We start from the raw sequence: 21934 nt of genomic DNA on the forward strand, positions 1-21934 counted from the left end.
AGGGATTATTTGCAACGGGGGCCGCCTTCGTGGGGTAAGACCGACAGTACGGTGGAGCAAGATTTTACGGCCTCCACAAAATGCGCGCCAATATCCCGTCGACGAGCTCGCTGCCCCGCTATACGTACTCTCTAACGCGCGCCAGGCGCACGTTGTTGCCCCACCCGAGACAAGACGGGCTCCACCCGAGACAGAAAAAACGCGTTGCAAATAATCCCTATTGAGTCTGTCCATGTGGCCGTCTGGTCTTCTACACCTGAACCGTGCTACTGATAACGTCTAATTTAACCGATGAGCGGACCAACATTCCGCTCTCATCGAGCGGCCGCGTGTCGTTACGCGCGAGTTGGTGGTCATTCTTGCGGGGAACGTGCATTGCTGGAGGAAGTAGTTGAAGAACGTGTCGGGCTATCTATAATACCACTGGAAAACCCCTAAAGCGAAGCTCTAGGTTCCTAAGAAGCCGTCCTACCGCTAAGTTTGTGCGTTTCACATACCCTCCTTGAGACACGCTGATCGTTTCCGGTGGGACATGCGTTGCTCTGCCTAATCCAGTGTCCATGTCCATCATGGCCCGTGAGCATCTTTGATCAAGTACTCTATTCTGTAGGAGGAACAGTAGTAGGTAATTTTCTAGCTCGTCTGTGGCGCACAATCCTGATATGGTCAGCATACAGCACAACCTTGTAAATGGCGGGACATATGCACACTGAGCACCGCCAGAAGCGACAGGACATGGCCCGTTAATAGAATGGCATACCCCGTGAGTGGCTAGGTACTTCTCCTTCTGTGAGCGAAGTGCTATGGTGGTATTATGTGTTATTAGTTGAGAATTCCGCCTGTCTGGGAGTGTAGTCGCTCTATCGAAGCTCCGGTACACCATCGCACAAGGGCGATATTTTTACGAGCTCAAGTGCCTAATCTTGTCCGAGGTTGGCATATAGGGCCATACGTCGTCAAGGAGATATGGGCTAGAGTGCAAGATGGGAGGCTCGGTCGCATCTGCCGCCACCGAGGAAGTGAACCAGATTTTGAGTTGGAGACGTGAAGAACAGCTCGACAAGACGAGGGGCGGCGAACTTGAAGTCGAGTGTTTGGCAAGGCGGCAAGAGTCGAAAACGCGAGGCGGCCAACCTCGGGGGAATATGTGGTGATTCGTACGAGCCATTCTGCAACATATCGCACCGAGATTTGATTCAAGCTCGGCGCTAGCTTGAACTTCTACCACCATTGTCCCAAACATTCGGCCTCGCAGCACCACCTGAGGTCCCGCCGGCGTCGGATATCAGGCGAAGATTAAAGTGGCGGAGCTTGCAACGGAATCAAATCCACGCCCCGATAACATGTATCATCAAGCTCCCCTAGTAGATATTTTCTGGCGCAAACCGCAGCATATCGTGAAGACCTCAATCCCGTTTGGTGGTGTTTGACGATGCAGTTCGGACGATACCGTACTCGAATCGTGTTGTGCACGCACACACCATGCATGGTTTCACGTGGTGTATCAGGCTTCGCTTTGTTGACGGCGGGGTGCTGTCATGTGACAAGCCCACATTTCTACACTATATTTACCCCTACTGAACAGCCTTCCCTCACAGCACACCTATACTGAAAGATGCTTTCCCGCTATCAATTCCCGAGTATTCCGATGTTCCTGTCCATGTGAGTAGCAACTCCACGCTAAATATGCATAGACCGCGCGACTCACAGCAGTGTCAGCCCCACAGTCGACTCCCCATGCTCCCACTAAGCTTTACGCGTCCATGTCTCACCGGTCTACTTCTAGTACCCTTCGTCCTCAGCGATACGCAGGAGACTCTACTTGTTGTCGATGACTCGGATTCATTGCTGATCAAGTACAGAGGCCCATGGCAGAGCAGCCCCTCGAGTCTGTTCACCGATCCAGAACAGCTCAACTACCTTGGCACGCTGACATACTCAAACCTGTCCGGCGCCGTCGCAAACTTCATGTTCTCAGGTACTGTCCAGATCCTCTGTCGGGCGTCCGAGCTTTGACGCTGAACGTGTCTGCATTATTAGGGACCAGCGTATCGGTCTACGGCGCTCTGTTCCCCGTCGGGACGTTCAACCGCACCTCGCTGTACTCCATTGACGGCCAGAACACGACGTTGTATGCTCCCCCAAGAACCATCTCCAGCGAGCAGCACCGCGTCCTGTTCTACAATTCTGGCACTCTTCCTTTTGGGCAGCACACCCTCACGATCGAGAACGTCGGTGTAGAGTACTGGTTTGATTTCATCAAGGCGGACGGCGTAGATCCTACGATCGGAGGCCCGAACGGTAGCTACCTATGTTTTGAGGGCTTCAAAGGTGTTTCTGACTGCATTTCCGTCAGCGACGGCGACGTCGCGGGACGCGTCCGAAACGCAGACCGCGACCAGGACGCAGAGCGGCCAAGTGTCGCTCTCTACTCAAGGCGCCCCATCCACTAGTGTACCTTCCGCTCCAAGTTCGCCTTCCAATTCCGGTGCTTCTCCTACTCCCGGTACTTCGGACAAGTCCTTGAGCCTTTCTCCAGGCGTCATTGCCGGAGTTGGGATCACAGCGGCTGTTGTCGAAGCGCTGCTGATCCTAGGAGCGCTGTGGGTGTGTCGCCGCCGCAAGCGCAATACGGTAGAGAGCAATGTTACGCCATTCGGTATGTTTGCGAAATCCTTACCATGCGTCCCGCGGGCTCATCTGCCGTTAGACCCAAATTTCGCTGGTGCTATGCACGCCCTTCCGGTGGCCGGGCTCCCCCAGTTGACGAACACATCGCAGCAGTCCGATGCGCGGTCGCCATATCATCTTGCATCGAGCAGTATCAACGACCGCGATGGGAGCACGGCGTGGTATGAACCTACTTCCTCTCGCTCATACCGCGATACATTCGATACGTCTCGAGCCATGTTTTCTCCAGTGGGGGCGGGTGCTTTTGGCCGCGCGGGGACGTCTCCCCTAGGCCTCGCATCTACTCCTGCTCACTCGACGACACACTTGCCCTCCCACCCTTTTAGCAAGCTCCCCATGGACGGTGACCCCGTTCCTGCGCCACCAGCTATGATACCTGGAGAGGTGTTTGGCGTACTGGACGTCAGGCGAGAGCCCCGACGGTCGCGGGACGGCGGGACCCGCATTGATGGAGGACCGCCAGGGCGGCAGATGGCGATGTCGGAGATCGAGAACCAAAGTATAGTGCACACACTTCCTCCATCTTACGACGTCTATCCTTCGTGACCAACGGTGGCTCACAATCATGCACAATGAGTAGGGTTATAGGGTCGAGACGTCTCGGAGCGGTTACATGCGCACAAGTATGACGACTCGGCCACTACCTATATGTGGGGTTTTTCTTTACAAAAATACACGAAGTCCACGATTTTGTCTGCACGCGTTTCATGCCACTACATAGAATTCAGAATTCCGTATGATATGATGGGGCGGACGTTGTTGAAGCCGTCTCATACGCGTACGCCTCGAACCGCCTCTGCGCCTCTTCTGCCGGCATGTCCGGCGGACCACCTGCGAGCCGCACTCCGCCGTCCGCAGACTTCCTCGGCTGGTACGCGCCGGACACCTCAACATTTTCCGCGTCTCCGTAACCTCTTCGCAGCCCGCTCGACTCTCCTACACCAGGCGCCGGGATAGCGTTCCGACGTTCCGAGGACGCTGAGGCATAGCGTCTAGAGGCCCGCGTCGCATTTCCTGCTCGCTCCGGGTGGTGCCTTTGCATTCGCCGACCTGATCGCACAAACGCGGGTGGTGGAGAGGCTATGACTACCGCGGAGACGTTTGGAGTCGAAGGGATAGGGGGCGAAGTAGGCAGGGAAGGGACGTCCGGGATGGAGCGATGTCGTCGGTAAGACGGCGGGAGCGTCGACATCGTTGTCATGTCGGTTCCGTATCCATCCTCGCCGCCGGAGGATATTAGGCTGTCTATGCCGGTGCTGGCCAGAGACGTACGCCGTTGTTTCAGCGTCCTTGCTGGGTGCTGAAGGTGTTTTGGTTGTGCTGTCCATGACATACGATCGGCGTGATCATAACTTGTGGATGCATCTGCTGTCGAGGTCTCCCCTGCGCGATGAAGCATCCGCGGAGAGGGATGGTTCGATCGAAGGTGTTCATCCGTGTGTGCGGGTATGCTCTTTGCGGCAAGCAGAGTCGGCAGGGCCGCAAACGGGTCGCTCTCATCCCTCTCTGCATACGCAACCTCCGGGACTTGTGCGGTAGCGCGTTCCTCGTGGGACGACGAGGGAAACGAGCCGTCGCTCTGGGGATCACGCGACGTCTTCGTTCTTCTCAGCAGAGCTGTGGGTAGGAATAAGCACGATATCGCAGCTCAACTATACAGCACGTACCAGCCAGTCCCTTTACTGACACGCGCCGGAAACCGCATTGGCGTGCAATCCACTTGAAGAGGCCTACGGCAGCTAGCACGAGGGCTATGACGACAAGGACCACTACGCCAGCTCCATAGCCTATATCTTTCTCGAGCTCTTTCTTATCCGCTCTAGCTTGTATGTTGAAAGCGAGTATTTCAGAACTCGATCTCTGCGCAGATTAGCCGGAATACAAACATTACAGCAGACTTCCGTAGACTTACCAGTATTCCTGCCATGCCAGGTAGATTGTAATGGTTCCTGTATCTAACGCGGCACGGCGAAGACACCAGACGGATTTTCGGGATATGGAATAGCTCGGTATCCGGCCGTAGCTACCGACTTTGCTGAGATGGATGGGAGGAGGTCTCGAGTGCTCCGCCGTTGACGTATCTGGTTCATGGTCTTCATGCTCTCTTTGCATCGTCAGTCACGGCGTCGCGCGGGGAGTGCGTACTACGGTACGACGGTTGTCAGGCTGTCAGTGATGCCCCGTCCCGCCGCTGTTTTCCAACGTCAAGAGATATGATGCCGGAGCTCAGCGCTCACAGAACGGGCATTTGTTTGGATCTGTACTTCTTTCGAACCTTCAGTCACATCGAGGTTGCCGCAAACCTGCCGACGTACCGGAAGTACGATGCCCTGCTGGGATTTCGATGGTCCCAACTATGGTCCGTTATGATGCTTCTATCAATGATTTCTGGAGTTCATCGATCCGGCGTAATTACACCCGCTCAAGCCATATACGCTGAAGAATTCCAGAGGAAGACAAAGTCCCCTCTCGCGCTGTTCTCACACGTGAATGCGAGATCAGTCACCACTTGGGCACATACGGCTTGTGCTGCTCGTCGGAATGTTCGTTTTCTGGCTGGCGCGCTCTCGTCCCCGTGTTCGATATTCAAATTCCACCCGGTGCTCTGATTTGTCCCTTTGTCTGACGCGGACAATCGCATTAGAGCTCTAGAGGAAATTTCAGAGTATGGCGTACGGTTTATAGAAATACCATTTCATGTGAAGTGTACAACTTCCATTGAGCCCGATCGCGAGAGGCAGGAGATACAGCGAGCAATGTGCAAGATGAGCAGAGAGAAGAGAAGGCAGGCGAAACATGTTCGATAAGCGCGTTCCGTTGAACGCTCGGAGCTAGCCGTTCGGGTTTGGCGGGCACCTGTGCGGATTAGATAGGAGCCCCGGGACCCCCGAGATGCGTGATGTTTGTCAGTACCCGTCATAGTCGTTTCGCTTTACATGGCGCTGTAGGATGTGATGCACATCGAAGAATAACGTGCATCTTACTACGGTAAAGTTCCGCATCAAGCCGGTGACATGTTATCTCAGTCGTGCTGATATCTACTTCTAGAGTGAAACGTGGCTTTAACCGCATGGCTCGACGTCGTTCAATACTCCCTAGAGACAGGAAAGTTGTATTGGTGGTCATACGATGGTGAGTAGCTCGCGAATAAGACTGAATACCGAAGCGCACATCGTATTCATACGGACAGATGAGTGCCGGCGGAACCGACTGTGAGGATATACGCCTCAACGCTCGTTGAAGCGGTGAGTATGGGAACATTCCTGATGATTAGAACCCATGATATAAAGCTGACAGTGTTCGCAGCCAGTGGCTGTCCTGGATTACTTCGTGTCCCGATGTCCTCTTCCCCGCGTCTTGCTTCTCTATTAGCCTTGGCTTTCACTGCGGCTACACAAGCATACATACCTGCACAGCCTGAGAACAGTGGCTCATTCTCAAGAGCAGCCCCGCAAGAGGAGCTTTACTTGGGCATACAGTGGTATCCCCAAATATTTTTGACTGCCCCAATACGGCGTCAAATTCTAGGAAGTGCACACAGGATCAATGACACCGTACCTCTGCTGGTATGTAGACCCGCCTTCTACCGCATTATAAGAAGTTTTAACCTTACCGCTACTCCCGGTCACGATATATGGCTTTAAATCTAGCGGGGCGCCGTCATTCAATTCACGGAGATTGGTCTCGGTGGAGGATCCAGTAAGTCGACTGCATGCTCCTCCTAGGGATGAAGAGAGAGAGATTCACAAACACGACGGATAGCACTGACACCATGGATAGCACTGGTGTCTTGCGACTCCAATGCCACCAGTGCCTCAGAAGATGCCGATATATTCAGTTTGGCATACGAAAGAGGCGCAGTAGCAATGGTAAGCGGACGTACTCTTCCATCATGAGTTATGTCTGTAGTTTGACTGATATCCCTTATAGGTCCTGTACTCTATCACGGCCGACTGCTGTGTACTAAATCCGGGATGGAACGACAGTTCGACGGATCAGGCTACATCCTTAGATGTGTATACAACTCTGTCGCGAGACGTAGCAGGGTGAGTAGACACGACCGTACTCGTGCTCTCCAGATTGCCCACTCACTGTCCTTAGACTGATGCAGTTCCAGTTACACGCCACCACGAACCAGTCATACTCCGTGTTCGATTCCGCACTGCTGAACCTCTCATTCCCATTCGTGAAGGATGCGAGTCTGTATGGTCAACCCGGGGCAGCGATGGGGTATCCCCTCGGAACACTCTGGACAGGCAATGTGAACGCGACATACGAAGGAGGATGGCTAGCAGAATTGATGGGAGAGTCGAAGACCACTCCTCCTGAAATGTAAGGTTTCCGCGAGGTCGGCTTTACGCTGTGATTTCTCACATCTCCCATGACTAGCATCTCCGTGATCGTAGCGGCGAGCGTCCTCAGTTCCTGCGCTTTCATGGCCATAGTATGGACTTTCGCCAAAGGACATCAACTGAAAGTTCGACGAACGCAGCACCGAAAGGCCGGAGCACTGAATCCATCGCATGGGGACACTCCTGAAACGGCTTCAACCAGATATCCCACCCCTCCTGCCTTACCATTTCACTCTCCGCATGATTTCCCTGTTCATGACGCAGCCTCTCCTCCGGCTCCTTCAAACACTAGTGCGGCAATCCACATTCACCAAACCGCCGACAAGCGAAGCGCGGTTACAACTCTTGTAGGAGACACGCTGTCGGGGATCGCGCCGTCCACGACTCCCCCATCCTATCATACCAGTCACACCGCTGCGCCCTCTTACCACACCCGCCGTCTATCCCATCACTTCCAACCCACAAACGCCACGCGGCCCCACGCGCTCCCTGTCTCGGGCCTGGGGTCGCAGCCCGGTGCGTCATCACCCACAGAGCTACAAGTCATCAAAAAGAACAGACGCCTTCGGAAAGGCGCAGCGAAGGCTACCGCCACCGCCATCGACCTCGAGCCGGCCAGGCGTCCGCTGGTTCTCCAGTGCGCTTCTGGATCTTTCGTGGACTCGACGAGGAGAGAAGACAACACAGACGTCGCTCAGGTCCCGGAGTCGGAGTCGGCCGCTGAGATGGATGCTTCCCGGCGGCGCTCTCGTGTCCAATTCGCTCCGCTCGAACATGTTTCCGAGAGTTCTGACGTTAACTTCTGATCCATGGTTGTCTCTTGTATCTCGGGCCTTTTTCCAATGCGTTTGAGCGACTGGTCGAGGTAGCAGCGCGGCATGGGTTTGGTGGAGGTAGAGACGAGCACGGTCGGGGAGCAGGCAGACGATAAGCGCAGGCAGAGCAGCCATGCGCAATTTATAACGCTTCGAATGCGTTCGAACTGGACGATATATTTACTCTATATTCAACGAGCATAATAGATATAAGTTACGTGCAAGCATCGCATAGAAAGATGTGGTCTCTCTGGACGTCCTCAGTAAACTTTCTGCTGCGTTGCAAAGTATATGTAGAAGGTGCTCACATAGATATCGTGTATTTCCATACTAGAGGCGCTCTTTTGTAGCCGCTGAGCTGAATACGGTCCCCCCGTGCCGTACCATCTATACTTCTTCCACAGGCGGGGGTCCAACTTGGCTATCGCGAGACCGCACCATACGACTCGCATAGAATGCCGTCGGTTCGTGTAGGACCGATTCGTCGGGAGAGATGAGCCCGGCTATGGACGACGTCGGACTCGTCGCTCGTGTCTCCATGGTATCGCGGGATATTTTTGTTGCGGCTTTTCGGCGTCGCACATAGTAGACCCATCCGCCCATGCCGATGCAGATGGTGATGAAGAGGAGACATGCGACGGCGACGATGACGTTGATGCTGCGTTGCTGAGGGTCAGAATCGGCTTGTAGCATTTAGAGCATAAGGTGAGCGGACGTACTCTGCTTGAGGTAGGCCTGAACCATCGGAAGATTGCGCATTGTGAGATGGCGAAGAGGTGGCCGAAGGCGTTTTTGATAGAGATAGAGTGGACGAGACGTCGCTCGAAGTGGCGACTGGTTGTCCTCCTGGAGGAGGAACAGAAGGCCCATCCCCTGGGTTACTTTCGGACTGTGGCTCCTTTTCCGGTAACATGAGAGTAAGAGCGACTGCGAGGGGTGTATGAAGGAGGGGTTCACATGCATCCCCGGCGTTGCCTCCTGTAAGATCATAAAGGCTCCGACGCAGTGTTCACAGCCACAGCTACGTACGTAGACAGCCTTCGGGACAAGGCGCATCGTGCGCTCATGGAAGTCGATATACTTTGATATGTCCGCAGGTGCCACGGGAACTGCCCATTTCCCTTGACAGACCGCGGCACCGTCGCGGCTGTGCAGCCACACCACGAAGACAGATGGAAGATGGAAGGAATGCATCTGTACACCGGATACCTGTTCACGCGTGCTCTCACTGATCATGACTACTGCGTGTCGCCAAGCCCAGATCTCGTCGAAGTGTATGAGGTGGTCAGGAGGTAGCAAAGGGGAAGAGGCCCGGGTCGTCGGGCGCATCGCGAAGACGCACTGACTGGGACTGTGGGAACGATCATGTGACCGTGTCTATTCACGTCAATTCTAGCCTTCGCATTTCCTTTTGCTAAGAGAGCGCAAGTACGACCGCAATATTATATGCCGGGTTACCCCGTGGTATGTGGGTATACGTAGATAACATGCATCGTCCCCAGAATAAAAAAGTAGCTATAGGGTATACCGGACATCGTAGCGTTTTAACGTCCTCCTGTTCCGGACCGAAACCAGAAGAGGTAAGGATAGCGGACACTAACGCTCTGCTTCGTGAATGACCTCCGGGACCTCCGTGTTCGTCTGCCTCTCCGTAGTGCGAACGAGTCGGTCTTGAGAGAACGCGGCTCGGTGTGATGGTTCAACGTGGCGATTGCCGCTGGAACCCGCAAGCATCACAGACACAGTCGACGCGAAGCCATCTCCGAGTTCCGACGTAGACCGGGCTTCCCGCATCTCTACACCCGCGGGCGCATCTGCAGCGTTACCCTGAGATGACTCGGGTCCGGGGGCGTTCCGAAGCGAGCTCGCATGGCTCTCCTACGACACCACTGCCACAGGCCGATGGCACATAGGCAGACTACCACAGCTACACCAATGCCCACCTCGATTCTACGACAGCCAGGTGTCAGATCTGAGTTGCATAACATGAGACTCTGGCTCACAAGTTGAGGAAGCCGGGGTTGTAGTTTGATTTGAGTGCCTGGTGGATGGGTGTAGTCTGGCTGGTAGGAGCAGCGGTCGCGATCGTGTTGCCCTGGAAGCCGGACGTGTTACTCGGGGATCCAGTAGTGTTGCTCGGGGACACGGTCGTCGCATTAAATGCCGTGAGTGTCGCGAGCAGGAGGCCATGTGTGGAGACCTTGTGGTTGAGCAGCGCGGCTTGGACCGCCGCGGACGACGCGTTGAGGGCCGCTGGATTGAACGAAGAATCCTGCGAGTCAACACTTGCTTCCGAAAACAGGCTTTCAAGAGACCTCGCGGCGCAGAACGAGAATGTGAGGTATAGGCGACGATAAGAGGGTGATATCAACATACTGTGAAAACGATAGAGACATCATCGTATACACATCGGGTGTGGGAGGAGGCGGGAGTACGCGGTACGGCTGGAGCGCCCACTTTACGCAACGGGCGCTTCATAGGAGAGGGTGGGAACGATCACGTGGGCGTGATTCGCGCCCGACGCGAATATTTGTGTCGCCGCCGAGGCCGAGTTCGAGCACGTCGTTCAAACCTGAGGGTGCATGAGATGTACAGTGTGCGGCCTTGGGATACATAAGGAAAGTAATAAAAACACTACATTAATTAATACGTTACCACTGGCCATCCCTGAGATATCAGGCGAATACACTGTCCTGATAGGACGGAGGAGGAGAGGTCGGACAGACGGGCACCCTCGCGTTGCCTGTTTCTGGCACCAGCCACGCTTGTGTAGCAGCCTGAGGCTGGCTCGATGTACGAGCGTCCCCGCGGTTTGACTCGCTCGCTGAGGCGCCATCCAGCAGTCGCTGGCGCGTCTCGGCAAGTGGCATCTCGTCCTCGACGTCGCTTTCTCCGTCGTCACGGGGTGGGACGCTCAGCGCGGCGCCGTGAGCCCGTGGGGGAGCGCGGGTTGGGAAAACCGCTGGGCCCGTAAGGTAAATGCGGCCACTTCCAGGGGCGTGAGGACGAGGTGCCGATGGATGGTGATGGTGATAGGGTGGCGGAAACAGCGTCAACTCGGGGGCGTCCCAGAAGGTGTCTTCCTCTGCCACACCAGCGGTCGAGGGCGTGACGGAGGCGATGTAGGTGTACTCATCTCCGGGAGACACGAGGTGCTCGTAGGACTCTGCGGCGCGGCGCGACCATGGCCATGCCCAGGCACTTCGACGAGAGGCGGTGCTGGCGCGTGAAAGCTGAGATGGCAGGATGGGCACAAAACCCCTGTCAGATTGCGGCGTTGCGGGCTCTCCGGGAATGCGGAGGGTCAAGTAGGGCGTCTGGTGCGGACTGCCGTACACCGGGCTGGGTAGTGGGGAGCTGGAGGCTCTGGACGAGTTGGTGGGGGAAGGCGCGTCGCCGTTGATTGAATCCAGTGTCAGCGCGTCTTGAGGGGGGTCTGACCACGCCCATGCGTCCCCAAGCAATGAATCTACGAAGTCAATCAGCGCTGCCACCAAACCGTATCAGACTTAATGGCGTACCGCTATCGTCGTTATCATCCGTGTCCCCCTGCTTTCGGCGCCTCCTACGGACGAATGACAAGAGCGCGCCGAGGATGACTGCAGTCGCGATTGCAGCGACCAGCACTGCAGCCACTCCGAGAGCTATTTGCAGGCCGTCTTGGACGTCGACTTCAACTTTCTCGGTACCCGGGCCGACTTCATATCAAGTCAGCGCATATTCGGTAAGATGGGTATCTGGAGTTCGTACCTGAAGGATACTGTCGCGTACGCGAGCTCCCATGATCTCCATGTGTGTTGCTCGGAGAAGGCCTGGTCCTCCCAGGTGGGTAGCGAGCGATAGCGGATTGCATGGAGCACGAGTATGACAGGAGGAAGTAGAGCAGGTCCAGGAGTCGACAGCTGGCTTTTAGGACACACCGGAATTATGTCGCCTCGGCTCCCGGCGTGGCGACGGCGAGAACTGCGAACAGTCATGACAGCGCCCGCGCTTGGTGACTATCGGCATGAGCGGTGTCGTCGCGGGGGCCATTGACTGGGGAGTTTGGGCCGACACAGGAAGCGGCGTCCCGGATACGGTTTGCATCTACTGCGTTAGAAGGCGCGGTCGAGACGCAAGCGCAGAGGTTGCGTGGAGAATGTTGCCAGTCCGTGCTGGCATGGCAGCGGCGTCGAAGGAGTCGAGTGAGAAGAGAGGTGCAAACGTGAGTGTGATATCGGGCCGAGAGATCTGATACGTCCGCGCGACGGAATGCGGGCGCCAGCTAAGTTAGGCGTAGCGGCAGCGCCCGGATGCATCCGAGCGCCTTGTACTCAACTCTAGGTCCGCCCGGGAGGCGCTCCTGGAGTACCTGTGTTGGTATGCTCCCAACAGGTGCCGTCACGGTCAATAACATCGCCCACCATCTCGTTCTGTAGGTCATCTGGCCGGTTTCAACCTCGGGCCCTGCGTGTGCGGTGATTTATCCATATCGCGCGCGATGGCGACCACCGCTTTCGCCTCACAGCATGTTGGCAAACTAGACGAGCTCTTTCAGGGACTGCGGAGCAGAAGTGCTGACACACAAACGCAGTCTGCCATCGAGCTGCAGCGCTATGTACGCAATCACCGTGTATCGAACTCCAGTGCTCACACTCCGTAGATCTCCAACGCCGTTCCGGAGCTTTCGGCAGACGCCGTGTCAAAGCTATGGGAAGAGATCCTCAAGAAGGTTTCCGGCCTCGTCCACAGCCAAACAGCTACGGAGAAGCTGGGAGGCGTACTGGCAATCGGTGTGCTCTTTTCTCAAGCTTCACGAAACTGTCTAACCCGTCTTAAGATCACCTCCTCAGGGTGGAGGGAGAGATTGACTCCAAATCCAACCTCTTCCGACTGTACAACTACGTCAAGACCCTGCTCCCAGACCCGGATATCGACGTCATGCTGGCGGCGTCCAAGACTCTCGGACAGGTCTCCGAGATAGGCGGAACAATATTCGGTGACTACTTTATGGACACCGAGGTGCAAGCAGCGGTCGAGTTGCTACAGGCCGACAAGCAGGAGCATGGGAGATATGCCGGCGTGCTCATCCTGAAGGAACTCGCGCGCAACTGCCCCGCGTACTTCCACGCCCATGTCGGACTTGTCCTGAAGAGGATTCTCGTTCCGTTACGGGACTCTCGGGTGATAGTCCGCGAGAGCACCGCAGAACTCCTAGGTGCTTGTCTAGAAATTGCAGCCCCGCGCGAACGCCAGACCAGAAGCTCCTTCTCGCTAAAGATCCTTCAGGACGCACAGATGGGGTTGAAGTTGGCGCAGCATGAGATCATTCACGGCTCGCTGTTGACCTACCGAGAGCTTTTTTTGCATGGTGGCATGGTATGTGCTCCCCCTATTCGTTGTTCAACAACCCAGGCTTACATCTGAGTTGGAATGCAGTTCATGAAGAAGCATTTTCTGGACGCTGCAGAGCAAATCTTCTCGTTCAAGACACACAAAGATGTACTCGTGCGGAAGACGGTTACCACTCTCATTCCCACATTGGCTGTTTACGACACCGCGTCGTTCTCCGAACACCTGCTGCACAAAGGCATCGCTCACCTCCTTACGCAGCTCGAGAAACCTGCAGAACGCTCAGTTGCGTTCATTGCCATCGGACATGTAGCAACCGCGGTGGGCAGCGATATGAAGCCGTTCCTAGAAACCATCATGACCCACGTCAAGCAGGGTCTCTCAATGAAGGGGTACGCAAACCACTCGCAGGGCGCTCAGTAATCGAGTACTAACTAGGATCATAGGAAGAAGAACGCGCCGCCAGAAGAGCCGATGTTCCAATGCGTCGGCATGCTTGCTGCGGCAGTCGGTCCTAGTCTTACCAAGCTGTTGCACGATCAACTCGTTCATATGTTTTCCTATGGGCTGAGCGAGTCCCTTCGCCAGGCGTTGGTGGCTATCGCGACACACGTACCCCCGTTATTGAAGATCATTCAAGGTGCGTAAGATATGTCATATTTTTTGAGTTCTCGATAGCGTATGACGAGTCTGAATTAGAACGACTCTTGGATAAGTTGTCGTACATACTCAGCGGACAGCCATACAGGCCACTTGGTGCACCGCCTTCTCTGCTATGTGGCGACTTCAACACCGACAAGAACGACGGTCTCCCTACCGAGATCGTGAACCTGCAGAAGACGCCGGAGACGCTCACCCTTGCTCTGACGACCCTCCACACGTTCGACTTCAGCGGTAGGTTCCAGCGCAAGAGGTTATACTTCTTGCTGAAGTTGTTTATAGGCCATGTCCTGAACGAGTTTGTGCACGATTGTGCACTGCCATACCTGGACTCGGACTTCCCCGACGTTCGCCGCGCTGCTGCAATGACGTGCTGTCGTCTGTTCGTCCGCGACCCGATATGCTATCAAGCCAGCAACCGTTCGATCCAGATCATAAGCGACGCCATTAACAAGCTCCTCAGTGTCGCTATCGCAGATCCAGGTATGCACTTTCTGTGACAATCAGCAGCTCTAGATCTAAGGCTCCTCTGTAGATGCGGAGATCAGACATACCGTGCTATCGTCCTTGCACCAGCGCTTTGACAAGCATCTCGCCCAGGCGGAGAACGTTCGCTCACTGTTCGTCGCTGTAAATGACGAGGTCTTCGAGAATCGCGTTGCGGCGGCCGCGTTGATTGGGCGACTGGCCATGCACAACCCTGCCTACGTCATGCCTTCGTTGCGAAAGACTCTCATCCAGCTATTGACTGGGTTAGAGTACTCCTCCGTCACGTACGTACGGGGCTCGTATGATGTTGCATGTAGACTAACGCTCATTCTGCAGGCGCGACCGCGAGGAGTGCACGCGTCTACTGGCGGTGCTCATCAACGCTACTCAGCGCCTAATCAGGCCGTACTCGATGTCTATGCTCCGCGTACTGCTCCCGAAGGCGAACGACCCCAACCCGATCGTCTCCGCCAATATCCTCATGTGTCTCGGAGAGCTCGCCTGCGTCGGTGGGGAGGATATGATGCCGCATGTGTCGGACCTCATGGAGGTCATCATCGCCAAGCTTGCAGACCCGTCTCTGCAGAAGCGCGATGCCGCGCTGCACACGCTCGGTCAGCTCTGCTCGAGCACAGGATACGTGATCCAACCACTTGTTGAGAACCCACAACTGCTGCAGATCTTGGGCCGGATCCTGCGGTCGGAGTCACGCCAGGCAGTGCGGCGCGAGGTGGTCAAGGTGCTCGGTATCCTCGGTGCACTTGACCCCTACCGCCGCAAGGTGAAGCCGGCCGAAGATGTCGTGATCGAGGTGTCCTTGAGCTTCGTGAACGCTCCATCCCCGAACATCACAGGCGCGTTGACGGCGACGAGCGACTACTACCAGACGGCTGCTATCAACGCGCTGCTGAACGTCCTGCAGGACAAGTCTCTGAACAGCCACCACTACAAAGTTATCGAGGCGATCATGTCCATCTTCAAGACACAGGGCTTGAAGTGCGCGACGTTCCTCCCGCAGGTGTGTCGCAACCCGATTGCGTATTCTTTATGGTCTTGACAGTCTCTCAACCAGATCATTCCTGCGTTCACTACCGTCGTCCGCAATTCTTCCACTCGCACTCAGGTCTACCATCTAGAGCAGCTTGCGATCTTAGTTGGGATCATTGAGCCATACGTGCGGAATCACGCTACAGAAATCTTCAAGCTCGTGCAAGACTTGTGGGACAACGTTCCACTCCAGCGTCCTCTCATGTCACTCGTTGAGGCGCTTGGCCAGGCACTGGACGCCGAGTTCAAGCCGTTCATCCCCATGATCCTCCCGCCTATTCTCAAGGTGTTTGAGTACGACATGAACAACCGCACAAGCAGTTCACAGATCAAGATCTTCGATGCTTTCCTCACGTTCGGCGCGAACATCGAAGAATACCTGCCGCTCGTCATCCCGCTCATCGTGAAGACGTACGAGCGGCAGGACGCGTCGACCGCGCTGCGGAAGAAGGCGATCCATACAATCGAGGGCCTCACGAAGCGGGTGAACCTTTCGGACCGCGCCTCGCGGATCACGCAGTCGCTCGTGCGCGTGCTGAACCAGCCTAACAATGAGCTGAGAATGGCGGCGCTGGACACGCTGTGTGCGCTCATGATGCAGCTTGGGTCGGATTTTTGTATCTTTCACCCCACGATCCGTAAGGTACGTCGGGAAGAGCTGGTTGATCTGCCCTGAATTGATATTTACTGGCAAATTATAGACAATCATTCGACATGGCATCTCCCATCCCCGGTATGAGCGCCTCATTGACAAGCTCTTGAAGGGAGAACGGCTGCCACAAGAAACCTCTTCGTTCGGCCTGTACGTCCCTAACAAATCTATGTGACGTGTCGAAACGCCTAACCCAGTCACTCCAGCGCCAGCGGAATCGGCAAAGCAACGGAACCCCAGGCTCTAGCGGAGGCAACAAAGTTGGCGGTCAACCAGCAACATCTGAAGCAGGCTTGGAACGTCTCGGTGGTCAGCACGAAGGAAGACTGGATAGAGTGGCTTCAGAAGCTGTCCGTCGAGTTCATGCGGGAATCTCCGTCGCACGCGCTGCGGGCATGCATGTCTCTCGTTGATGTGCACACACCTCTTGCGAGGGAGCTGTTCAATGTCGCGTTTTTGTCCTGCTGGGGAGAGCTGTACAATCAGTACCAGGTGCGTTGGTTAGCATCTTCCCTATTCATCACATCTGATCTACTGTCTAACGTCGCTTGCAGGATGATCTGGTAAAGTCTATCGAGTCCGCAATTACCTCAAGTACCGCGCCATCCGCGCTTGTGCATCAGCTGCTGAACTTAGCGGAGTTCATGGAGCGCCAGAATGAGCCACTTCCTATCGAGAACCAGACACTGGGCGAGTGCGCGATGAAATTCCACGCCTATGCGAAGGCACTACACTACAAGGAACTCGAGTTTTTCAGCGGGTCGTCATCCACCATCATCGACTCCCTCATCACTATCAACTCGAATCTACAGCAACACGATGCCGCGTGGGGGACACTGCGCATTTCTCAGGACCACTACGATGTCAGCAAGCACGAAGAGTGGTACGAGCGCCTCGGGCGTTGGCAAGAGGCGCTCGAAACGTACGAGAAGCGGGAGTTGGAGGACCCTGGGGCACCCGATATCGCCATCGGCCGGATGAAGTGCCTCCATGCGCTCGGGGAGTGGGACCACCTTGCGATGCAGGTCAAGGAGACGTGGTCAAACTCGATCCCAGAGCACCGCAAGGAGATCGCACCGATGGCCTTTGCGGCCTCGTGGGCGCTCAACGACTGGGAGTCGACGGAGGACTACATCGCGATGATGAAATCTGACTCAGCCGACCGGCCGTTCTATCGTGCTATTCTGGCGGTACACCAGGATCAGTTCTTTAAAGCAATGACGCAGATTGCAAAGGCCCGCGACTTGCTTGGTCCCGAGCTCACTTCACTGGTTGGTGAAAGTTACGGACGATCATACAAGTAGGTGGAATCAAGCGTATGCCAACGAGGTTGTTGCTGATTCGTGCGTAGCACCATGGTCCGGGCACAGATGCTCTCTGAGCTTGAGGAGGTTGTAAACTACAAGCAGCACATGGATCAGCCAGAACGCCGACGCTCTATGAAGAAGACATGGACGAAGAGGCTACAGGGATGCCAGCCCGACGTCGAGGTCTGGCAGCGCATTCTGCAAGTCCGCGCTTTGGTCCTCTCTCCCAAAGACGATCCGGTCATGTGGATTAAGTTCGCGAACCTTTGCCGCAAGTCCGATCGCATTATCCTGGCCGAGAAGACCATCAACTCGCTCCTTTGGCCAGAAACAGTATGTTTGTGTATGCAGCGCACATGAAAGAGGCTGACTTCTGGGCAGCCTTTCCTTCAGACGCCAAATACCCGTGCTCAGGATTACACCAACGCGCCGCCAATGGTCGTTTACGCCCACATCAAATGCAACTGGGCAAAGGGACGGAAAGAAGAGGCTCTGAACTCTCTCCACGAATTGGCCGCCAAACTCTCCCGAGATATCCAGTCTGACGCCACGATTCGGGCCGCTAGTGATCCCGAAGGACACAGAAGGCTAGAGGAATTCTCCCGTCTCCTTGCCCACTGCTACGTGAAGCTGGGAAAGTGGCAGTTCGCACTTGGAGGGCATTGGGATTCGGTACGTTTCGTCACTGTGCGCAGTGGGACAGCATTTTTTGAGCAGATTCGTGCAGCAGAACACCGTGGACATTCTTCAGTCGTATTCTCGCGCGACACACTACGACCCCGGTTGGTACAAGGCGTGGCACACGTGGGCGATGGCAAATTTCGATGTGGTGGGATTCCTAGAAAGCCAACGGCGCAATAGAGCAGGCGACGCCCCAAGCCAAGACCCTACCACTCACATAATATCGTCGGTCAATGGTACGCTGGTGTACACACTTTTTCTTCCATGTTGGTAACGGGGGTATAGGCTTCTTCCGCGCGATCTCGCTGGGGAAAGTGAACGCGTTGCAAGACACCCTGCGATTATTGACGCTCTGGTTCAAGTATGGCGCTCATGACAACGTCAGTCACGCTATGAGCAGTGGGTTTGCTGATGTCGAAGTCGACACATGGCTAGAGGTCATCCCTCAGGTATATCATGTACTGCATATTCTTTCAGTAGCTACTCATCCCTATCCTAGATCATCGCCCGTATCCAGACGCCGAGCGACAACATCCGGAGGAACATCAATAACCTCCTCATCGACGTCGGAAAGCACCATCCTCAGGCCCTGGTGTATCCCCTCACGGTCGCTGCAAAGTCATCGAGCACTTTGCGGAAGGCGGCTGCTCTCAGCATCATGAACTGCATGCGGGAACATAGTTCAGCAATTGTTGAGCAGGCATGTTTCCCGCCAATCCACAACTGGAATCATACTCATCGTAGCTCGTGTTCGGTCCAGGCGTTTCTGGTCGGTCATGAGCTGACCCGGGTAGCTATCCTCTGGCACGAGTTGTGGCACGAAGGTCTCGAGGAGGCATCACGCCTCTACTTCACTGACCGTAACGTGATGGGCATGATCCACTGCTTGAAGCCGTTGCACGACTTGCTGGAGGCTGTAAGTATCAGCATGGGATCATTTAGATTCTTTAGTCGCTGATTGATAACGCAGGGGCCGAAAACGACGCGCGAGATATCCTTTGCACAGGCGTTCGGGAGAGACCTCAATGCGGCCCGTGAAGCATGTACGCAGTACGCAATCCACATGGAGGAGCGATATATCGAGATCGCTTGGGAGATATATTACGAGGCAAGTCTCCGTGAGAGTGTTTTACAGATGTTCCCTGGTGACACCGACCGTTTCGCAGGTTTTCAAGAAGATCGAGAAGCAGCTGCCTCAGCTTACGATGCTTGACCTGCAATATGTTTCACCCGAGTTGCTCAAAGCGAAGAACCTCGATCTCGCTGTTCCAGGTACCTTGTCGTAAATCAGGTAGTGATCGCTCGCTAACATCGGCCACACAGGCACGTACCAGAGCGGAAAGCCCGTCGTCAAGATCTGCAACTTTTGTCCCAAATTGACCGTCATCTCATCCAAGCAACGCCCTCGGAAGCTATCAATCATAGGCAGCGATGGCAACGAGCACCAGTTCGCATTGAAGGGCCACGAAGACATGCGACAAGACGAGCGTGTCATGCAGCTGTTCGGTTTGGTCAACAGACTGCTGGTGATCGATACAGACTGCTTCAAGCGGCGCCTGCAAATCCACCACCTCCCTGTCATCCCTATCGCCCCCAACGCCGGTCTGCAAGGATGGGTCAAGGACAGCGACACACTCCACGTGCTCATTCGGGATTACCGGAAGTCAAGAAAGGTTCTTCTAGATATCGAGTACCGCTTAATGCTACAGGTCGGTGTTGTGCGGCAGTGCGCGGAACCATAGTTAACGAAGTCCTTTTGCAGATGGCGCCGGACTACGAGAACTTGACGTTTCTCCAGAAAGTCGAAGTGTTCGAGTACGCGCTCGAAAACACGACCGGGCAGGATCTATACCGCATTCTGTGGCTCAAGAGTGTCAACTCAGAGCACTGGCTTGAGCGGCGCGCGACGTACACGCGCTCGCTCGCCGTGAGCAGCATGGTCGGGCACATCCTCGGGCTCGGCGACCGGCACCCGTCGAACATTATGCTCGAGCAGCACACGGCCAAGGTCGTACACATTGACTTCGGCGACTGCTTCGAGGTCGCCATGCACCGCGAGAGGTTTCCCGAGAAGATCCCGTTCCGGTTGACGAGGATGCTCACGCACGCGATGGAAGTGAGCGGGATCGAGGGCAGCTTCAGGATAACGTGCGAGATCAGCATGAAGGTGCTTCGGGACAACAAGGAGTCGCTCATGGCCGTGCTGGAGGCTTTTGTGTATGACCCCTTGATCAACTGGCGGTTGATGCAGCCGGACGTGGAGGCGCGGCGTGACGAAGGTTAGCGCGTCCCTCGTTATCAGTGCGACTGTACATGTCCTGACTTTAGTCTGGCAAAGACGCCGTTGCACATCCCACGGCACCGATCCGCAGGCTAGAGGTCGACGAGAACAGCATCTTGAACGGTACGCAACATTTTGACCAGGGCAGTGACCAGCATACTGATATCGCAACTCAGAAGCGCAAGAAGTGCAAAACGAACGTGCTGTAGTCGTGTATAGACGCGTACAGGATAAGCTCAACGGTACGCTTTAATCTGCGTACTGCATTGCTTCTACAACTAACGTCGATGTTACAAGGCCGTGATTTCGATCCCGACGAAGTGTTAACGGTCCCCGCGCAGGTGGAAAAGCTGATCTTGCAGGCTACGTCGATAGAGAACTTGAGCCAGTGCTTCTCCGGATGGTAAGTTTCTGGCCGAATATTCGTTGGGAACTGTACTGACTTATGGCAACACAGGTGCGCGTTCTGGTGAACTCTCTGAGGGCTGTTGTCGGCTGCATTGTATAATCTCGATATGTTGGCTGCCAGTGTATATCTCCGGTCGGTTTCTTTACCTCAGTTGTTCATATTGTACAGATATCGTAGTATCCTAATCTTAGCTAGAAGAGTCTACACGGCGGTCATATCGAGAACGGCGGGAGCGTGTACGGGAGTCTCACAAACGAAAGCCCGGCGGGGTGGGAGCATGGGGCGTCTGCCAGGCAAGTCCGACGAGCCCGAGTCGGGTCATACCGTGGAACATCGAGCAGTGCGGCTCAAGCCCTCCTCTGGCGTGTCCCACAGCTCGTTGAGCAAGGTCTTTCCAATGCGTACCGTGATACTCTACAAGATATACCTCGCTTGCTAAGTCTATACAGCCCCGGACCCTCCGTATTTTGACTCCGACTACGACCCCTGCCGCTGACATTAATCCCTGGATTCACTTGAACCAGCGTCCGGCAGTCCGTATGCCGGCGGAAGCTCCAGACCGTCGAGCCTGATACCCCCATCAACGGACTTTCGAGGAAGACCAGTCCCTCTACGTGTTTCCCGTCGCGGCCGGCGCGAATCGGTGAGTGATCCTTCAAGCATACTACTGCTGGTAGCCCGTGAGACAGAGGCGCGGCCTCGCTGTTGCCCGATATAGGCTGAGGGCGGGGGCGGAGTCTCTCCAGGAAGAGGCGGAAGAGGTCGCGGGAGGGGGAGGGGGTGGTCCAGCAGGTTGGGGACCGATGGCCGGTATGTGCGATATGATGGGGGGACGGTCGAGACGGTGGCTGCGTCGGAGAGATACCCGGAGTCGTCCATGCCGCCCAATGTCCCGGACATGCTCGCGGCGACTGACGTTCGTGCGCTCGGAGCTTCGAAGACGCTAGGGGTGGCAGCCCGCTCGCTCTGTGTCTCCTCCGCGTCGTGCGACGAGGCGAAGGGATCGTCGGAGTAGGGATCTCCTTCCGCCGAAAGGGTCGCCGAGTATGGGGCTGGACTTTCCGAAGGGCCTTCAAGTTCTGACCTTGCACATCCTGAGGAAGAGGTCGATGACGGAGAGAGACGCGGTAGGGGGTTGGCCGGAGAAACGCTCCTTGGAATCGAGCACGTCGCAATGCCATGCGCTTCGCGCATGTCGGCCGAGGAGCCCTCCCACGAA

General features: G+C 55.5%; 3 protein-coding genes across 3 annotated transcripts; 2 read left to right on the plus strand and 1 right to left on the minus strand.

The window, feature by feature from the left end:
* Positions 1-1737: 1737 nt before the first annotated feature.
* Positions 1738-3237, plus strand: TRAVEDRAFT_24728 (uncharacterized protein; the record flags this gene model as incomplete). The annotated part of the gene is made up of 4 exons (XM_008046804.1): positions 1738-1978; positions 2041-2331; positions 2357-2659; positions 2711-3237. 4 exons carry the CDS (start codon positions 1738-1740, stop codon positions 3235-3237), a joined length of 1362 nt encoding a protein of 453 aa, XP_008044995.1.
* A 5008-nt stretch (positions 3238-8245) lies between these two features.
* TRAVEDRAFT_75455 (uncharacterized protein) lies at positions 8246-11742 on the minus strand (the record flags this gene model as incomplete). The annotated part of the gene is made up of 8 exons (XM_008046924.1): positions 11609-11742; positions 11380-11556; positions 10585-11327; positions 9862-10130; positions 9802-9808; positions 9460-9736; positions 8578-8593; positions 8246-8516 (listed from the first exon to the last, which is right to left on the minus strand). The coding sequence occupies exons 1-8, from the start codon at positions 11709-11711 to the stop codon at positions 8246-8248; spliced, it is 1863 nt and encodes a 620-aa protein (XP_008045115.1). The 5' UTR covers positions 11712-11742.
* A 596-nt stretch (positions 11743-12338) lies between these two features.
* Positions 12339-20779, plus strand: TRAVEDRAFT_61398 (atypical/PIKK/FRAP protein kinase; the record flags this gene model as incomplete). The annotated part of the gene is made up of 27 exons (XM_008046925.1): positions 12339-12455; positions 12501-12630; positions 12678-13216; positions 13277-13581; positions 13636-13829; positions 13889-14083; positions 14132-14332; positions 14385-14622; positions 14675-15356; positions 15411-16028; positions 16087-16208; positions 16235-16529; positions 16592-17337; positions 17389-17677; positions 17738-18016; positions 18072-18261; positions 18311-18474; positions 18525-18725; positions 18786-18941; positions 18996-19133; positions 19192-19297; positions 19349-19734; positions 19788-20304; positions 20364-20429; positions 20483-20548; positions 20604-20709; positions 20764-20779. 27 exons carry the CDS (start codon positions 12339-12341, stop codon positions 20777-20779), a joined length of 7062 nt encoding a protein of 2353 aa, XP_008045116.1.
* Positions 20780-21934: the final 1155 nt, after the last annotated feature.

This window comes from Trametes versicolor (assembly GCF_000271585.1).
Source record: "Trametes versicolor FP-101664 SS1 unplaced genomic scaffold TRAVEscaffold_15, whole genome shotgun sequence".
Lineage (NCBI taxonomy): Eukaryota > Fungi > Basidiomycota > Agaricomycetes > Polyporales > Polyporaceae > Trametes > Trametes versicolor.